Source organism: Symphalangus syndactylus, chromosome 11 (genome assembly GCF_028878055.3).
Source record: "Symphalangus syndactylus isolate Jambi chromosome 11, NHGRI_mSymSyn1-v2.1_pri, whole genome shotgun sequence".
In the NCBI taxonomy this organism is placed as follows: Eukaryota; Metazoa; Chordata; class Mammalia; order Primates; family Hylobatidae; genus Symphalangus; species Symphalangus syndactylus.
The window spans coordinates 17,524,877-17,540,843 of NC_072433.2; the positions used below are offsets into that span (position 1 = coordinate 17,524,877).

Here is a 15,967-nt window from a genome sequence, read left to right on the forward strand (position 1 = left end):
CAGCCTCCTGGACTCAGGCAATCCTCCCACCTCAGCTTCCTGAGTAGCTGGGACTACAGATGCACGCCACCACACCCAGCTAACTTTTGTATCTTTTTGTAGAGATGGGGTTTCGCCAGGTTGCCCAGGCTTCACTTGTGACTCTTACCTGGATGTGGCAGAGATAAGGCCCATCCATCAGACCTCCCTCCCAAGCCTCCTAGGATGCTACTTCAGTAAGGAATGGGCATGAATATTCCAGCTGGCATTTAGGGAGCAATACTTTGATACCAAGCAACAGACACTAGAACCAGGCAGGCTCCCAGAGTCCCAAAATAGCAGTTCAGAGTATCCACAGGTGAAAGTTTATTTTGCCGAGTCACTTTTCCTTCTTGGCTTCTGCAAACCCTTGGCTGTTCTTCTGAGTTTCATGTTAATCACAACATTCAATCCCTAGCAATGGAATGTTCCTTTTTTGCAAAAGGGGTGAGGTGAGGGCACAGGAGGGATGTCCTATTCAACTACCTCTAGCCTCTCGGGTTACAAGGTTTCAAGTGTGCAGGACGATCACAGAGCTGACAAGGGGCCTGAGTAACCCACAAGGCTGGGGAGCTGCATGGTTTTTTGGCCCAGGCAGCTGACTGTCAGATATGTGACTGAAGCGGCTTCTCTCACCATCAGCTGTTTGCAACCAGCCCCCATCTAGGGGCTGCACCTGGCCAGTCCCTAGAGTGGAACTGACCCCAGACCACTGTTGGGCTTAGGGAGGCCCGTGAAAACTTGTAAACAAACAGGGCTTACCGGCTCAGAATCCGGGAAGTGAGAGTTGGTAAACAAATCCCTCTGGCCTCCTTGCCTCTGGTCAGTCAGCAAGTCTGTGAGTGCTCTCCTGTACCACTGTGTCCTGCCCTCCTCTAACACCTTTTGTGGCTCCTCACTTTTGTCTACTTCATACCCATGTCCGCTTTGAGCCTCTCAGCCACCCTGCATGGTGGGCCCAGCAGGAACTCTCATCCTTATTAACAAATGAGGAAACTAAGGAACAGAATGCAGGTCAATAATTTTCCATTACCCCAAGGACAACAAAATTCCATTTCTAGTGGCTTCCTCTTTCGTGGTGGATTCATGGATAAATTCTCTAGACTTGAATGGCCACATGTTGCTTAATGTTCATTGAGAATGGAGGGAAGTGGCCGGCAGCGGTGGCTCACGCCTGTAATCCCAGCACTTTGGGAGGCTGAAGTTGGCGGATGGCCTGAGGTCAGGAGTTTGAGAATGGAGGGAGGAATAAGGAGGACCACCCACTAAATACAAACCTCTAGACCCGAGGCAACCCATTATCCCAAAGACAGAGGCCTCCATCCCTACCAGGGAGGCCTAGGCCCCCTTCCAAGCCTGAGGAGGGATGCCTCCTCTTCTCTTCCAGTGCCTCTAGGCCCTGCTCCATGCTTCACCCTGTCACTATCTCAGCCCGACCTGGCATCTCACCCCATGACCACACCCATGACTAATCCTGTGCTGCTAATGGCACCCTTACCTGGAGACAGATGAGTCAGCCGCCACAATGGTGTTCTGATTGTGCAAAGGTGACAAGCTGAGTAGATAAAACTTCTTCCTTCTCTCCTCTGCCCAAGTCTTGTCTGGAGGCTCACCCAGCCCCGTCTGCCAGCTAGCCCCACCTCACCCAGCTGGCCTCAAGTTAAAGGGCCCTGGTGAGACAGGAGAATAGGGATTAGGGTCACCAAGGGTCAAGGCATAAGCAAAAGAACAACATGTGCAGCCACTTCTAGGCAAGATTAGGCAGCATACAGGCCACATCCTCACTCCTGTGATAACAAGACAGACATTTCCACTTCAGCCTCTGATTGACCACGGGCCAAGTATCCACTTCAGCCTCTGATTAACTGCTGGCCAATCTGTCATAGGGTGTAACCAACTGGAGGCCTCTAAAGGGCACCTAGGAGTGTTACCAAATTCTCTTTTTGTTTTTGAGACGGAATCTTGTCCTATCACCCAGGCTAGATTGCAGTGGCTTGATCTCCGCTCACTGCAAACTCTGCCTCCTGGGTTCAAGCAATCCTCTCATCTCAGCCTCCAGAGTAGCTGGGACCACAGGCACACCACCATGCTCAACTAATTTTTTTTTCTTTCTTTCTTTCTTTCTTTCTTTCTTTTTTAGTAGAGACTGGGTTTTACCATGTTGGCCAGACTGGTCTCGAACTCCTGGCCTCAAATGATCCACCCGCCTGGGCCTCCCAAAGTGCTGGGATTACAGGCGTGAGCTCTAATCCACCAGCCACCAAATTCTTTTAACTTAATAAAAACCCTAAAGAACATTACAATGGGGCTCTGGAGCTGCTTGCTCGAGCCTGCTCCCACTCTGTGGAGTATACTTCCACTTCAGTAAATCGCTTCATTGCTTCTTTCATTGCTTTGTTCTTTTGTTTCTTTGTGTGTTTTGTTCAATTCTTTGTTCAATGCGTAAGAACCTGGACAACTCACAGTCAAGACCTTCCATCCAGTAACACTGGAAAGCTTTCCCTTGCCCTCTGACCACCGCCCCTCCCCACAGGAGATGGACTTCAGAGGTCACAGATATCCCCTAACCTCTTCTCCCATTGTACAGATGCAGAAGTATCTCCCAAGTAGCTGGGTCCATCAAGTCAGTGGCAGAGAGAAGACTTCTCGCTCCTGGGTCAGCCGTAATTTCCTACAGCAGTGTGCAAAAAGCCTTTTAGTGAAGGGAGTTGATTATAATTTCAAAAGAACTTTGAGTTTGAGTTTGAGTTGGGGGAGTTAGGGGAGTCACAGATGGTGCCCTAGGAAAAGCAGAGGCCCAACATGAACTCTTTTTTTAAAAAACTGTTTTAAAATGGTTTCTTTTGATGGCCGGGCGTGGTGGCTCGCGCCTGTAATCCCAGCACTTTGGGAGGCTGAGGCCGGTGGATCACTTGAGGCCAGGAGTTTGAGACCAGCCTGGCCAATATGGCGAAACCCCGTCTCTACTAAAAATACAAAAATTAGCTGGTTGTGAGTGCCATAATGCCAGCTCCTTGGGGGGCTGAGGCACAGGAATTGCTTGAACCCAGGAGGTGGAGGTTACAGTGAGCCAAGATCATGCCACTGCACTCTAGCCTGGGTGACAGAGTGAAACTATCTTAAAAAAAAAAATCCCCAAAAGTAAAATAAAATGGTTTCTTTTGCTTTACATTGTGTTTGCTGCAACAAAGCAGTTGGGTGGTATTAAACATAGCAGTTTTTTTTTTTTCTACAGCATTATTTTTTTCTTAAACTGCAGCAAAACAAACAAAAACCCCAAAAAACACAAAATTCACTCTCCCAGGCCAGGTACGTGTAATCCAGCACTTTGGGATTCCTTGAGCTCAGGGGTTTGAAACCAGCTTGAGCAACATGGCGAGACTCTGGCTCTACTAAACAAAACAATAAAAGCTGGGCGTGGTAGTGTGTGCCTGTGGTCCTAGCTATTCGGGAGGCTGAGGTGGGAGGAATGCTTGAGCCTGGGGGTGTGCAGAGGTTGCAGTAAACCAAGATCGTGCCACTGTACTCCAGCCTGGGTGACAGAGTGACGCCCTGTCTCAAAAATGAAAAAATAAGTTCACCCTCCCAACAATTTCCAAGTGTAAAGTACAGTATTGTCAACCACATGCCACTGATGGGCAGCAGAGCCCTGGAACCACCCTCCCGTCCTGACTCTGTGCCTCCTAATCAATTCTCTTCCTCCTCCCCCCAGCTGCTGGCAACTACCTTTCTACTTTCTGCTCTATGATTTTGACTACTCTAAGTACCTCCTATAAGTGGAATCATACAGCATTTGTCTTTTGGTGACTGGCTTATTTTGCTTAGCATAATTTCCTGCAGGTTCATCCATGCTGTAGCACAGGACAGGATTTCCTTCTTTTTTAAGGCTGAATAATATTCCATTGTATGTGTATATATTTTCTTTATCCATTCATCTGTCAATGGATATTTAGGTTGCTCCTACCTCTTGGCTATTGCGAACAGTGCTCCCACCAATCTGAACTCTTTAGATGTTGAGCTGAGACAGCAAATAAATGGGCTTGTGAGCTCTGGGGAGCAGAGGTCCTTCAAGGACACTGTGGAGCTTCTGTTCATCATTGGATTGGAACGTCAGGTATAAGGGAGGCTGTGGCTGAGTTAAGACAGGCCCAGCTGTGTCCTGGGTCACTGGCTGCAGCGCATTTTCCATTGCTCTCACGCTGTAGGTGTGACCATGTTGGGGTTGTTGGGATAGTTTAGGATTTGCCACAGTGTATAAAACATGGAAAACCATGCCCCTGCCTCAGCCCCCTGCCTGGAACACAGTGTAAAGAGAGACCTGAGGCTTCCCACTAGGAATGCCAGGGAAAATACAGGATGCAATATTTGGAAAATGTACTGAGGAACTACTCTCTGAAATTTGAATGTAACTACATTCCCTATATTTTTATTTGCTAAATCTGACAGCCTCCCTCCTACCCACTGAAAATCTCTCCAGCCAGCAACTGGGGACCCTGTATCCCTACCCACGTTTCCTCAGAATGGGCTGGTGAAGATGCTTCTGAGCTCAGGCCTGGCTTGGAGTACTGGGGGCCAAGCAACACTCTGCTATGGTGAGCTTGCCCTTAAGCCACCTGCTTGACTGAACCCCCATCCTTTCTTCCCTCGCTTTGACTCTTGGCAGGGAGTCCATCTGAACCCAAAAGTCTGCCCGGAAGTCCATATTTTATTATCTCTTTAAAAAAATTTTCTTCAGGCAGGTGTGGTGGTTCATGCCTGTAATCCCAGAGCTTTGAGAGACCGAGGGCTGACGTGGGAGGATTACTTGAGCCCAGGAGTTGAAGGCTACAGTGAGCTGTGATCACACCACTGTGCTCTAGCCTAGGCAGCAGAGTGAGACCCTATCTCAAAGAGTGAGACCCTGTCTCTCTTTTTTTTTTTCTTTTAGTAGAGATGAGGTCTCACTATGTTGCTCAGGCTGGGCCTGAACTCATGCGCTCAAGTGATCTTCCCGATTCAGCGTACTAAAGCACTGGTATTACAGACATGAGCCACCACTCCTGGCCAATCGCCTTTTTTTTTTGAGATGGAGTCTTGCTCTGTCACCCAGGCTGGAGTGTAATGGCACCATCTCGGCTCACTGCAAACTCTGCTTCCTGGGTTCAAGGGATTCTCCTGCCTCAGCCTCCTGAGTAGCTGGGATTACAGGTGCCTGCCACCATGCCCGGCTGATTTTTGTATTTTTAGTGGAGACGGGGTTTCACCATGTTGGCCAGGCTGGTCTCGAACTCTTGACCTTGTGATCTGCTTGCCTCGGCCTCCCAAAGTGCTGGGATTACAGGCATGAGCCACCGTGCCCGGCCCTCCTCTTTTTTATTCATTATTTTAATTTTAACTTTATTTTCTTTTTCTTTTTTTTTTTTTTTTTTTGAGACAGGGTAGTTGCGAGGCGACTTGGAGATACCCGCATTTCCAGCATGGGCCAGAGGCGCCTCTGTGGGGTCAGAGGCACCTGTGTGAGTCCTGAAGCTTTCATCTCCAAGAACGGCTGCCTCCTCTGGCCGTTCTGAACACAGTCGGAGGCTGCAAGGAGGACTGAGGCCAGCTCTAGAAGGACCAAGTGCTCTCTTTCTCCATTCTGCTGTGAACTTCCTTCCTTTCTTTGGCAGGGTCTGGGTCTCCTTGGCCACCCATCCAACCTGAGACTGGGCACCCAGCGGACCTCAGCCAATGGTTTATTCTCCCAAGAGGCGCCTCGTCCCTTAACAACCACCCTGTCACTGAAGCCTGTTAGAGAAGACTCTTCTCTGCCCTGGCTGGCAAGGGGGCATGCAGCAGGAGGTGCTGGGGTGCAGGAGCCTCAGCAGGGACAGAGGAGGGGGAGGCTGGAGCTCTGCAACCTGGAAGTGCGGGGTTGGCCCTGGCTCTGTGGGCCTTGCGACCCGCGGTGGGAGTTGCCAGGGCTAGGGCCTAGCGGGCAGCAGGGGGCGCCCCAGACCCTACCTTGCAGGAGCTTGGCGCGACTAAGGGAATTCAGAGAGGGCAATGGAGACCTTCCTCACCCCACAGATTAATACTCTCTCACTAGCAGCACAGTCTCAGTGTGTCACTGCACACTGATTTGTGATTATCTACTTGAAGTCTGTCTCCTACTCTGGCCTGGTCTCTGGAAGGGGCATGTTGTCCCCACAGTGTCCTCAGGGCCCTGCAGCAGATGCTCAGTAAGTGCTGGATCAATATCTCAATATCTGCATGAATGAAAGGTGGTCCCCTAGGCTGGGTGCTGTGGCTCACGCCTGTAATCCCAGCACTTTGGGAGGCCGAGGCAGACAGATCACAAGGTCAGGAGATCGAGACCAGCCTGGCCAGCATGGTGAAACCCCGTTTCTACTAAAAATACAAAAAATGAGCCGGACGTGGTGGCGAGCACCTGTAGTCCCAGCTACTTGGCAGGCTGAGGCAGGAGAATCGCTTGATCCCGGGAGGCAGAGGTTATAGTGAGGAGGGATCGTGCCACTGCACTCCAGGCTGGCCAACAGTGGGACTCCGTCTCAAAAAAACAAAAACAAAAACAAAAAGAAAGGTAGTCCCCAAGACCACCCCCAGCCTCCCATCAGATCCCTGTGCCATCAGCTGTGAGTCCTGGTGGCAAGAGGACTGGCCCACCATGAGGGGGCTGCGACCAGGTCAGTGCCATCCTCCTCCAGTCCTGTGCTCAGGGGCTCTCAGTGGGCAGGGACAGCCAACTCTAGGGGAGAAGCCTAGGAGTGCTAATCAAATGTGAGACTCCTGCCCTCAAGCAGCCATGTAGGCTGGTGCAGAGAGGGTCCCAGAGGGACCAGGGCTGGGAATGCAGGGCCAGGCCTGGTCCTCCTCAGCTTCCTGCTTTCCCTTGGGGAAGGGGGTCAGGGGTTCCTCATGGCTATCTGTCTCTCACTCCATAGGAGCCTGGATGACTCCTGGGCAACTCAAGGGAAGGCTGAGGGTCTCTAGGGCTCTGCTGCCCAATAAGGTAGCTACTAGCCACATGTGGCTTTGAGCACTTGAAATGTGGCTAGTCTGAATTGAGATGTGCTGTAAGTGTAAAATACACCCTGGAATGTGAAAAGAATGCAAAATCTCTCATTAATAGTTATTTTACATTGATTACATGTTTAAAGACATTTGGATGTAATGGGTTAAATAAAATATATTATTAAAATTCACTTTATCTGTTTTTGTTTGTTTGTTTTTTGAAACAGTCTCACTCTGTCGCCCAGGCTATAGTGTAGTGGTGCCATCATGGCTCACTGCAGCCTCGACCTCCCAAGCTCAAGCACCTCAGCCACCCGAGTACCTAGGACTAAAAGTGTGCGCCACCATGCCCAGCCAACTAAAAAAAATTTTTTTTGTAGAGATGGGGTCTTGCCATGTTGTCCAGGCTGGTCTCAAACTCCTGGGCTCAAGCAATCCTCCTGCCTCGGCCTCCCGAAGTGCTGGGATTACAGGCATTAGCCACCATACCTGGCCCCGTTTTTCACTTTTTAAAAATGGGGCTACTAGAATTACAAATGTGACTTGCGTTATATTTCTAAAGAATAGACCAACATGTACCCTGAATCCCCCTGCCCTACATTTTTCAGCTGGGTTAGGTTCACAGGTGTGGTTTTATTTATTTATTTTGTTTGTTTTTATTTATTTATTTTTTTTAAAGATAGAGTCTTGCACTGTCTCCCAGGCTGGAGTGCAGTGGCATGATCTTGGCTCACTGCAACCTCTGCCTCCCGGGTTCAAGCGATTCTCCTGCCTCAACCTCCCTTTAGTCCCTGTAGCTGGGATTACAGGTGTGCATCCCCACACCCGGCTAATTTTTTGTGTTTTTAGTAGAGAGGAGGTTTCACCAGGTTGGCCAGGATGGTCTCAAACTCCTGACCTCAAATGATCCACCCACCTTGGCCTCCCAAAGTGCTGGGATTATAGGTATGAGCCACCTCGCCCAGCCGACACAGGTGTGGTTTTAGAGTGAGGGGCAAGCCTGAGTCATTCTTCTGGATCACTGTGGTCCTGCTTTGGGCTGGCTGCAGGAGGAGGGAGAGGCTGTGGTGCCAAGTCCAGGGCAGCTGGGCCACGGGGCTGACAGTCTCTTACCATGGCCAGGTGGGCTGGCCACCCAGATACCCCCTCAGCCCCAGGGCTGATTTCCTGCCGGCATCTCATGCTGATTCCACAGTTGAGGACACTGAGCCCTTCCCATTCACAGCTGAGCTGCTGGAGCTGGGGCTGAGAGAACATCCACAGCCCGTTTGTCCAGGTTCCCGGGTGCCCTAACAGGGAGACCTCCCTCCACAGGCATTTGGGGCACATACACACTCCACCCCAAATTTACTTCCAATACCTTGTGCATTGTGGACTCAGAACATTGGATCTGGAGGCACCCTTGGGAACCTACCGTCTACTGCTCTGGAGAGGAAATGAGTCAATTCTCTGTGGCAAACAACTAAGTCAGTGGCCCCAGAAGCTAAGATTCTTTGAGTCTTAATGTAACCTCTGTCCCTCGCAGCCTTGCTCTGAGCCCTCAGAGAAGGTTCAAGACCCTCCCCTGATATAGCTTGATCCATCTTTGCATAGGCCAAGCCCTCTATGAGGAATGCCCATCATCCCTTTCTCCGACCCAGCTTCCCTTGGACTAGCAACTATTTTTTCATTAAGTCTCCATTGCCTGGAGGTTCTAGGGGGACAGGGTCCTGGTGACATGCACAGTATACAACCCAGCACGCTGGCAGTGCGGTGTCCGTCAAGACTACTTGTTGAATGAATCAGTGAATCAATGAATTAATGGTGTCACTTCCTCAGAGAAACCCTTCCTGAACCCCCTCACACCTAGACCAGCCCAGGCCTCCATGAAAACTCCCAGTTCCCTCACTGCCTGTGTGAGCCACCCCAAGCAAGGACAGCAGCTACATTCCCCACACTCTTCAGAGCCTGGCTCGGGGTAGGTGCTCAGAAAATCATGAATGAAAAGCAAACTCAAGCAAAAATCTTCACCGACCTAGGGGCACTCCCTGGAGGCTCCTCCCAAACTTTCCTATGGTCCCAGGCAGGTGGTTGTGGTGAGTGGGGAGTGCAGCAGTCCTGCCTTGGACGCAGAGCTTCACCTCTTAGCACATCTTCGACTTTGGGTGCATCCCTCGTCCTCTCAATTCCAGGGGAACATATTGAAGATCAAACGAAATACTACCCTGAGGCTAGGTGTGGCAGCTTACGCCTGTAGTCCCAGGACTTCAGGAGGCCGAGGAAGATGTATCACTTGGGCCCAGGAGTTTGAGACCAGCCTGGGCAACATGGGAAAACCCTGTCTCTACAAAAATTACCAAAATCAGCAGGGCATGGTGGCATGCACCTGTAGTCCCAGCTACTCGGGAGGCTGAGGTGGGAAGACAGCTTGAGCCCGGGATGTCGAGGCTGCAGTGAATCAAGATTGTAGCCTGGGTGACAGAGTGAAACCCTGTCTCAAAAAATAATAACAATGAAAAATATAAATACTGCTCTGAAATTATAGCTCTTGGTGTGCACTGAACATCTTTATTATGATTCCTTAGGAGGTGGCAGCCGATCCCTTGGAAAACTCAGGGACCCTGTGGTTTTGCTGAGCCCATTGTCGGGTGTGTGTGTGGGACTCCCAGGGTTCCCTACCCCATCCAAATGCAGTGGAGCCTCACACCAGCCAGCACAGAAAACATTGCTTTATTAACTGCGTTTGCCAACACACGAGGAGTGCAAAGGGCTCCCTATGACACAAGCCCTGGTGGGGCCGGGGTCTGGAAGCCCCCATGAGTGAGCAGGACAGGATGGGGCTGGGAACTATGCAGCAGCGGCAACACAGAATCATGCAGGGCACAGCGGGCATTGGCCACACCCAGGTGACCATACATTCTATTGCTCGTTAAGGGTTGCGCACATGGACAATGTACAAAAAGGAGAAATAGGTCTTTGCGTTAATGAAAAATACATTTTTTCTCTACAAAGGAATCTTTTCTAATACAAGAAAATAAATATTGCAACATAAGCCAAAAATAATTTAAAATTGCTCTTTTCAATATATTTTCAATATTTCTCTTGTATATTAACAAATGGCACATCTCTTTCTTTGAAACAAAGACAGAAGGTGTCTCCTCCTGTGACATTCATATCATCCCCCCACCGTCCCCTCAAACTGACATGGAACACAAAGTGTTTGTGCCTCTGAGGGAGAAAGTGGCAGGAGGTGCCTTAAAGAACAACCAAAGGTCTCAGATTCCAGCCCTGGCTCATTGGCCAATGTGGCCAGCGAGGCCAAGGGCATGGGAGAGTGCCCTCCCCAAGGGCCTTGCTACAGAAATCCAGATCATTTTTCAGTGGTTTGTGAATGGACAGAGGTTGGCCACATCTGGCAGTTAGCAACGAAATGCCAAGTTCAGCTGCTGCCAATGTTGGTTAGAATTGGGCAGTTGAATCTCTAGGAATTGTCCCAGCTAGTCCCACGGTGCGCCCATACACAGTACACACAGGCGTGCCTGCATGCGGACACACGAGATGTGGCCTGGCACACCCCCCACAAACAATTCAACATCTATGTCTGGAAACCTGGGGTGGCTTCTCCAAGGAAGCTGAGGCCCTTACATTGCAAATGCTCACACACTGTCACTAAGTCAGGCTCATTTAATAAAATAAACCCTTCTACCTTTCTTCTTCCCATTTGTTTCAAAATACATTTATGATACATAAAAATACTTTTCTTGCACATTATCCTTTGTCATGTGATGAGGCGGAAGGAGGTGGTGGGTGGTCAGGTCAGTGAGAAGGGGGACGATAGCCAGAATGAGTTACAGAGCCGCTTCTCCCTCCCTGCGGAGGAGCAGTGTGTGTAGGCAGACGTGGTCGAGAGAAAGATCCACCTCCACCTCTGGCCTGGAGAAGGGACCTGCCTCAGTCTCGGGCAGCAAAGCCCTCTACACTGGGAACAGTAGACTGGAAAAAGAGAGAAGAGGCTGTGACTAACAGGGGAAAGGCTGGGAACTGGGGAAGGATGGGTGGCTGGCATCCTTCTCCTTGCAGCCTGGTGGACATCCTGGAGGTGGAGACAGCTGCCTGGAGAAGACTGCTCCACGGCTTGGCCTGGGAGTGAAAGGGCCCCCCAAGTGAAAGGCCAACCCGCTCCCCTCCCAGCAGCCAGCCAGTCTAACAGACATCTGGGTTCTGCAGGACACAGGCTCAGCGACAGTCCAGTCCAAAGCAATAGCCAATGAAGAAGGGCCAGAATCCAGAGGCCAACGATGTGAGCAGAGCCCTCTTGGAAGAACACCAGCCAGCCCGAGGCAAGGGGCCAGACTCGTTGCACCCTCTCCCTAATTCTCCCCCCACCCCTGCCACCAGGGAGGCCCAGCCCCTGCCCCAGAATGCTGTGAAGGGGCAAGGGGTCAAGTGCTGAGACTGCTGGACCCTGGGCTTTCCGGGACCCCTGGCAGAGTTTGGTTGTTCTTTAAGCTCACCTCTTTGCTTCCTGCAGGGTCAGACCGGGCAATCTGGCACAGACAGGGTTGCAGCCCGAGGTGACCCAAAGCATGGGGAAGGAAGAAGTTCTGTCCAAAGGCAGTAAACAGAGACTGGGGTTGGGACACTGATGCTGACACTGACTGGTCACTACTACCAAGGCGGGCAGGCAGACTAAACTCTACGGGGTAGCTCATGCCATCCCAACGCCCAGAATTCTTGAAGCCCACCCCACTCCCTCCGAGTCCACCCGGACTAGACACATTTGTCCGATCCTCTGAACTGAGTCATTATCTTTGTTTCCTGTTTTGCTAAAATTCACATGAAATTGAGTGTCGATGACAATGCCACTGTCGTACCTTGATAGTTTTGGAGTTAGGGGTGGATGAAGGTCAAGCTGTTCCCCATCCTGCTTATTTGCTTTATGTATTTGGGGAGGAGGGAACCACATGGTAAAGACGTTTTCCATGCTGGTTTCACCATCAGTATCTTTCCCCTCTGTGAGTCTCAGAGTTTAGGAAAGCTCACAGTGGGCTCAGCCCAGGATCTGAAATCTAACACCCAGGTACACTTCAGCAGCAGCAAAGCATCCTCTTCCAAGCACTTGAGCTCTTCTCCTTGGGTGTGTGCAATGAACATGTTTCTATACTTTGTTGCTAAAGAACTCCATTTAAAAAAAGTCCAAGTGACAAGTTGTCAGGTCCAGGCTGTGCTGTATTATGGTCAAAATATTCTTTGGCATCCACATAATGATTCGACTGATTCACTGGACTTTTTAAAAGGTTCTTGTTGGAGAAGTTCTGGCTTTACCAGTGGCGGAAGTGACCCAGGAGTAATTCATCAAAGAAAAAAAAAATGTTTTCACGGAATTCCTTTTTTGTTGTTCCCTGAGCTATCACCCTGGGGCCACTCTACTGAAACTCTTCGGAGCAACTACCTGGGACCTAAGGGTGGGGTGGGGAAGGCAGGACAGGGGGGATGGCTGGGCGAGGGGTTAAGGCTCAGGAACAGGGGAACATCCAGCAAGACTTACAACAGCCCCAGCGGCCAACACCGGCCCGCCCTGGGCCCCGGGATCCCACTGCTTGTTGGAAGGAGGGGTTTCCAAAAGGAAACCACGGAAGAAGCTCATCTCTTAGCAGGACTAGGAAACTTGAAAAGGCAAACGGTCTGGTCTGGTCAGCTCTGTCTGAGAGTGACCAGACTTCGGCCGAGACTGGCCCCGAAGGAAGGAAGGAAGTTGGAGCCCCAGAGTGATTCTCTACAGTGGGCTGGTCTGAGCCCCATGACCCTGTCTGGGCACTGGCCCTCCCCTACAGCCCTCCACCTGCACTGGCAGCTGGCTGTTTGGGAGTCCCCTGAGTAAATGACACAGCTCAGGAGGGATTCTGGGAACCCCTTCCCAGAGCCGCTGGGCTGGGCACTGGCAGGGGCAGAGCAGCAAGGGAGGGGAGGGTGGCAGGGTGGGCAGGCAGGCCTCAGATGATACAGGCTGATCAGGAACAGCTTTCGGTTCCCCTGGAACCACCGGGCCCTCTGCACCCCCTCAGTGCTTTCTCATATAAACTCGTTGTGCTTGTGACAGTGAGTAGACTCTGGCTGGGTATCGTTTATTATACTTCCTTGGGGATCGGTGGAGTGCAGCAGGACCCCCCCAAATGGACCCCAGTGGGATCTGGGGACAAGGCGGGGTAGGCCCTGGACTGGCCCATCTGCCATGAAATAATGCCCAAACGACAGTCTGTGTCACCCAGTGGCAGCGGGCTGGAGTCCTGAGCTCTTCTCCACCTTGCTTGTATCTAGCCAGGAGCCCAGCAATACCACGTGGGCAGGGCAGGGATGGTGCACGGGACCTGGCAGGGTCCTGGCGGCCGGAGCCGTGGAAGGAATCCTAATGTCCTAGGCCAGCACAGAGGAAAGACAACAGTGTAGAATTCAAAACTCTCTCTATATTAAAAATAAAACCACGACGGAGTGGCAGCCTCGAGGGTCTGGGACACTCAGCAGAGACTGGAAATGGCAGTTGTGACTGGGCTGAGGCCTTGTGGGGGAACCAGGGCAGGGCCCGGGACAGGGAAGGGGGTGAGTTAGGAGGCCAGTACGCCCATGCGGACCACCTCCTCTGCCCCTGCCTCCCGGGGACCCCGCTGCACCCCACCGTCCTCAGCCTCTACATCTGAGTCGCTCATCTCCCCATCAGAGAAGTAGCCATCAGTCTCAGTGTCAAAATGCAGGCTGACCTTGGGCCTCTCAGCCACAGCTGAAGGTGGTCCCATCCCAGCATCAGGCCTGGCACCCGGCAATCTCCGGGTTACCTTGCTCTCACGGGGTGGCCGGAGCCGGCCCAAAGGCTTAGGGCTCGCTGCAGGGCCAGGCACTTGGACATCTGAGTCAGCAGCTATTGAGGCTGCCTCGTCCAGGGTCTCAGGGGCCAGTGGTGGGGGGCTTTCAGGGGCGGCTAGGATGGGACAGTCCCCAGCTGCAGGGCTGGACGGCAAGTGAGAAGACGTCCGACGTGGTGGCTTCCTGGTAGGTGGCCCTTGACCCCCCTTGCCGCTGCCTGCATCCTGGCCCCAGGTCTTCTTGGGGGCTTTGTCTGGAGTCGTCCGTGAACCAGGCCCGTCCTGCGGTGGTGGTGGTGGTGGTGGTGGTGGTGGTTTCTTCTTGGCAGGCAGGCGGGTGCGGCCTCGGGCCTTCCTAGCAGGGTCGCCAGGTCGCAGCGAGGGGTCCCGCATGAAGCTGAGCAGTGTCTCCTCGTCCTGCAGCAGCTCCTCTGACAGCAGCCCTGGAGCAGGGTCCTCACGGTGCCCATTGTTCAACGGCCACTCGCTCATGGCCATGTTCTCTGCTGTGATCTGCACCGACTGTGCCAGCCAGCTGTTGAAGAAGGTGCCATCGATGGGGAATGAGGTGGACAGGCCTGCTGAGGGGAGAGAGAAGGCAAGTGAGACGCCAGCAGACGTGTGTCCTGTCCCACCCTTTCAGGAAGCCCGCTGACGCTCCCAGCACACCACCATGCGTCGTCTTCTCTCTGTCCCCCTGTGCCAGACCCAGGTGAGCTATCTTGTTTTGTCCATCCCTCCTGCCAAAGAATAGGGACTACTTATACCTTTCTCTCCACATACACCACCCTTATACACTACTTATACCCTTACACACTACTACATACACTACTTACACCCTTACACACTACTATATACACTACTTATACCCTTCTCTCCTATACACCACCAAAGAGTAGGGACTACTTATACCCTTCTCTCCAGAAGGACATGCTGCCTCAAGATGGGCTTCATAATTTGTGGGATGGAGTGTAAAATGAAAATATAGGCTCCTTGTTCAAATATTATTAAGAATTTCAAGGTGGAGTGTTATAGCTCTATTAGTTTGTCTAGCAGGTTTTTTGGATTTTACCAGAAAGCCTGCCATGGGAAAGAAAATTCAAGGTGGCAGCAGCAGAGCATTAAACCAAGAACAAGGACCCCGTGGAACTGCACAGGTTGCTACCCACGAAGTTCGCCCTGCCCACTACCCCCATTCTGGTGGGGTTGCGGAAGGAGGAATCTGTAGGAAAATGCCCTCAGGCCACCAGAGGGCGCTCAGTCTTTATAAGCGTTGCAAAGAGCTTGGATAAAGGGATCAGGCACGAATAGGGGTAGCAAGCAGTATGCAGTCCCTCCTGGATGTCAGGGAGAGGGGAGGCAAGTGAGACGCCAGCAGATGTGAGGGCGGCAGAGCCTTCCTTCCTTACCGAGGTCCTGGGAGGGGGCAGCTGGCGAGACGTGAGACTGGGTTTCCTGTTAGACACCCAAGTTATCCCCTTCTTTTTGCGGGAGGGGTGTGAAATGAAGGAACATGGTCTTGCTCTGTCACCCAGGCTGGAGTGCAATGGCATGATCATGGCGCACTGCAGCCTCAACCTCCTGGGCTCAAGCGATCCTCCCAACTCAGCCCCCTGAGCAGCTAGGAATACAGGCATGCGCCACCATGCCTGGGTTGTCCCCTTCTTGAGACAGAGGGACAGAAAGGATGACCTGAGGCTTCCGTCCCAGAGGCAAGGTCTGGATGGGGACTCCATGATGCTCCCTGAGATCTCTGGAGGAAGCATGTGAGGTCCATGAGTCACACTGCTCCCATTAGGCTGCTCTGCCTAACAGGAGGCCTGGGACAGTGGAGGTGGTGGGCAGGGCCAGGCCCTGCAGCCACTCCTCTGGGTAGCTCCAGGAAAGTCTGCTGCTGTTGCGGGAAGGGCCTACTTAGAGGATTCTGGGAGAGTAGGACAAGGATGGGGCTTTCTGGCAGATCCTCCCCTCCCAGCATGGGGCTGTCCCATGGGCCTCTGGGAAAATCCAGCACCCAGGACCCCCCAGCCAGGGGAATGACTGGACAGTTCCTGAGTGGGCGTGGCCCAGCCTCCATCCAGGTCTACAGAAGGGGCATTTCCCAGGATGTCACACGTGGC

General features: G+C 52.0%; 1 protein-coding gene and 1 non-coding gene across 21 annotated transcripts in view; one reads left to right on the plus strand and one right to left on the minus strand.

The window, feature by feature from the left end:
* Nucleotides 1-9,704: 9,704 nt before the first annotated feature.
* JADE2 (jade family PHD finger 2) overlaps nt 9,705-15,967 on the minus strand; it is a 57,902-nt gene continuing 51,639 nt past the window's right edge. For 12 of the 20 annotated variants that reach the window (XM_063611575.1, XM_055299530.2, XM_055299532.2 and 9 more), the window contains one exon: nt 9,705-14,428. In XM_063611575.1, coding sequence (XP_063467645.1) covers nt 13,593-14,428 — 836 coding nt within the window. In that variant the 3' untranslated portion in view covers nt 9,705-13,592. The remainder of the gene's footprint in view (nt 14,429-15,967) is intronic. The other 8 variants (XM_055299535.2, XM_063611578.1, XM_063611574.1 and 5 more) reach the window with 1 other exon arrangement.
* LOC129457897 (U7 small nuclear RNA) lies at nt 14,872-14,931 on the plus strand. The gene has a single exon (XR_008649438.1). It is a non-coding gene; the product is annotated as a U7 small nuclear RNA (small nuclear RNA).